The sequence below is a fragment of the Ailuropoda melanoleuca genome, unplaced genomic scaffold (assembly GCF_002007445.2).
Source record: "Ailuropoda melanoleuca isolate Jingjing unplaced genomic scaffold, ASM200744v2 unplaced-scaffold61809, whole genome shotgun sequence".
NCBI classification, from domain to species: Eukaryota; Metazoa; Chordata; class Mammalia; order Carnivora; family Ursidae; genus Ailuropoda; species Ailuropoda melanoleuca.
Window position 1 is genome coordinate 1 of NW_023235847.1, and position 1031 is coordinate 1031.

At 54.0% G+C, this 1031-nt stretch overlaps 1 protein-coding gene across 1 annotated transcript; it reads right to left on the bottom strand.

Annotated features, from left to right (window-relative positions):
• Positions 1-135: 135 nt before the first annotated feature.
• On the bottom strand, positions 136-1019 carry LOC117799998 (sorting nexin-15-like). Its single transcript, XM_034652522.1, has 2 exons — positions 710-1019; positions 136-410 (listed from the first exon to the last, which is right to left on the bottom strand). The coding sequence occupies exons 1-2, from the start codon at positions 921-923 to the stop codon at positions 304-306; spliced, it is 321 nt and encodes a 106-aa protein (XP_034508413.1). The 5' UTR covers positions 924-1019; the 3' UTR covers positions 136-303.
• Between the last annotated feature and the right edge of the window lie 12 nt (positions 1020-1031).

The window sequence follows — 1031 nt, forward strand, 5'->3', positions numbered from 1 at the left end:
CTCCCACTCCCCCTGCCTGTGTTCCCTCTCTCGCTGGCTGTCTCTATCTCTGTCGAATAAATTAATAAAAATCTTAAAAAAAAAAACAAAAAACAAAAAACAAACAAACAAACAAAAAAAAAACAAAGTGGCAGGTGTGGTCAAGGAGCTTTGAATCATTATTTGTCTCATTCTTGGTCCAGTTACATACAGAAATGACCCCTAGCATTACAAGACCAGGATATCAGGCCAGGCCCCAGGGAGAGTAAAAGGGAGTCGCTGGCAGTGCTGGAGCTAGAGTCCTGGGTACGGGTTCACTCCCTCTCAGGAGGGGAGTTGGGACAGGTGCAGGTGCAAGATTTCTTCTGCCCTCTTCAGGTACTCGGCTGCCTTCTTCTTCACACCCTCCCGGCGGGCAGGTGATGGGTCACCTGTGAACAGAGAATGGCTCAGCTGAGATCCCTGGTTTCAGAACCCCTGGTCTAGCCCCTTACAGTTCACAGAGCATGAACATGTGTCTTTCCCCACCTCCCGGGGACTCAGATCTATGCTCCTCATTTTACAAATACTAAAACTGAGGCCACAAGAGGTAAAGAAACCGCCCAAGGTTACACCGTTGGTCAGTGTTGAGCAATTCTGATCCTTGACTTATTTGTCTTTCACTTTCCCTTCCCTTCACTCCACCGTCCGTGACTCTAGGCCTGACCTCCCACCTCGCAGCGGTACTCACCAGGAACGCCCTGTAGCAGGACGTGCACGCCGTCCCGGTAGCCCTGCAGAGCCGCAGCGTAGGCACCTGCCTTCTCATCCCGCAGAGCCTGGGTGATGAGCTCTGTGGCTTGGCTCAGATAGGCAGGGGCCGGCCGGCCTTCCTCGTCCCCTTCCTCCTCCTGCCCTCCAGGCTCCCAGGGTTCCTGGTCCAACCTTTCAGACTCTGCCTCCATCGCCGCCAGCTCACCCACATGGATGGGACTGGGGCCTGCACCTTCTACAATCAGATACGGACGACTCAGGCCAAACTGCCCTCCGTTTCCCAGGGCCTGTGGCCCATC

Bases quoted from the DNA above. Each gene is read 5' to 3' on its own strand.
- LOC117799998 (XM_034652522.1), bottom strand. From the start codon at position 923: ATGGAGGCAGAGTCTGAAAGGTTGGACCAGGAACCCTGGGAGCCTGGA. The intron at 411-709 runs GTGAGTACCGCT...CTCTGTTCACAG, and splicing joins CCTGCTACAGGGCGTTCCTG to GTGACCCATCACCTGCCCGC.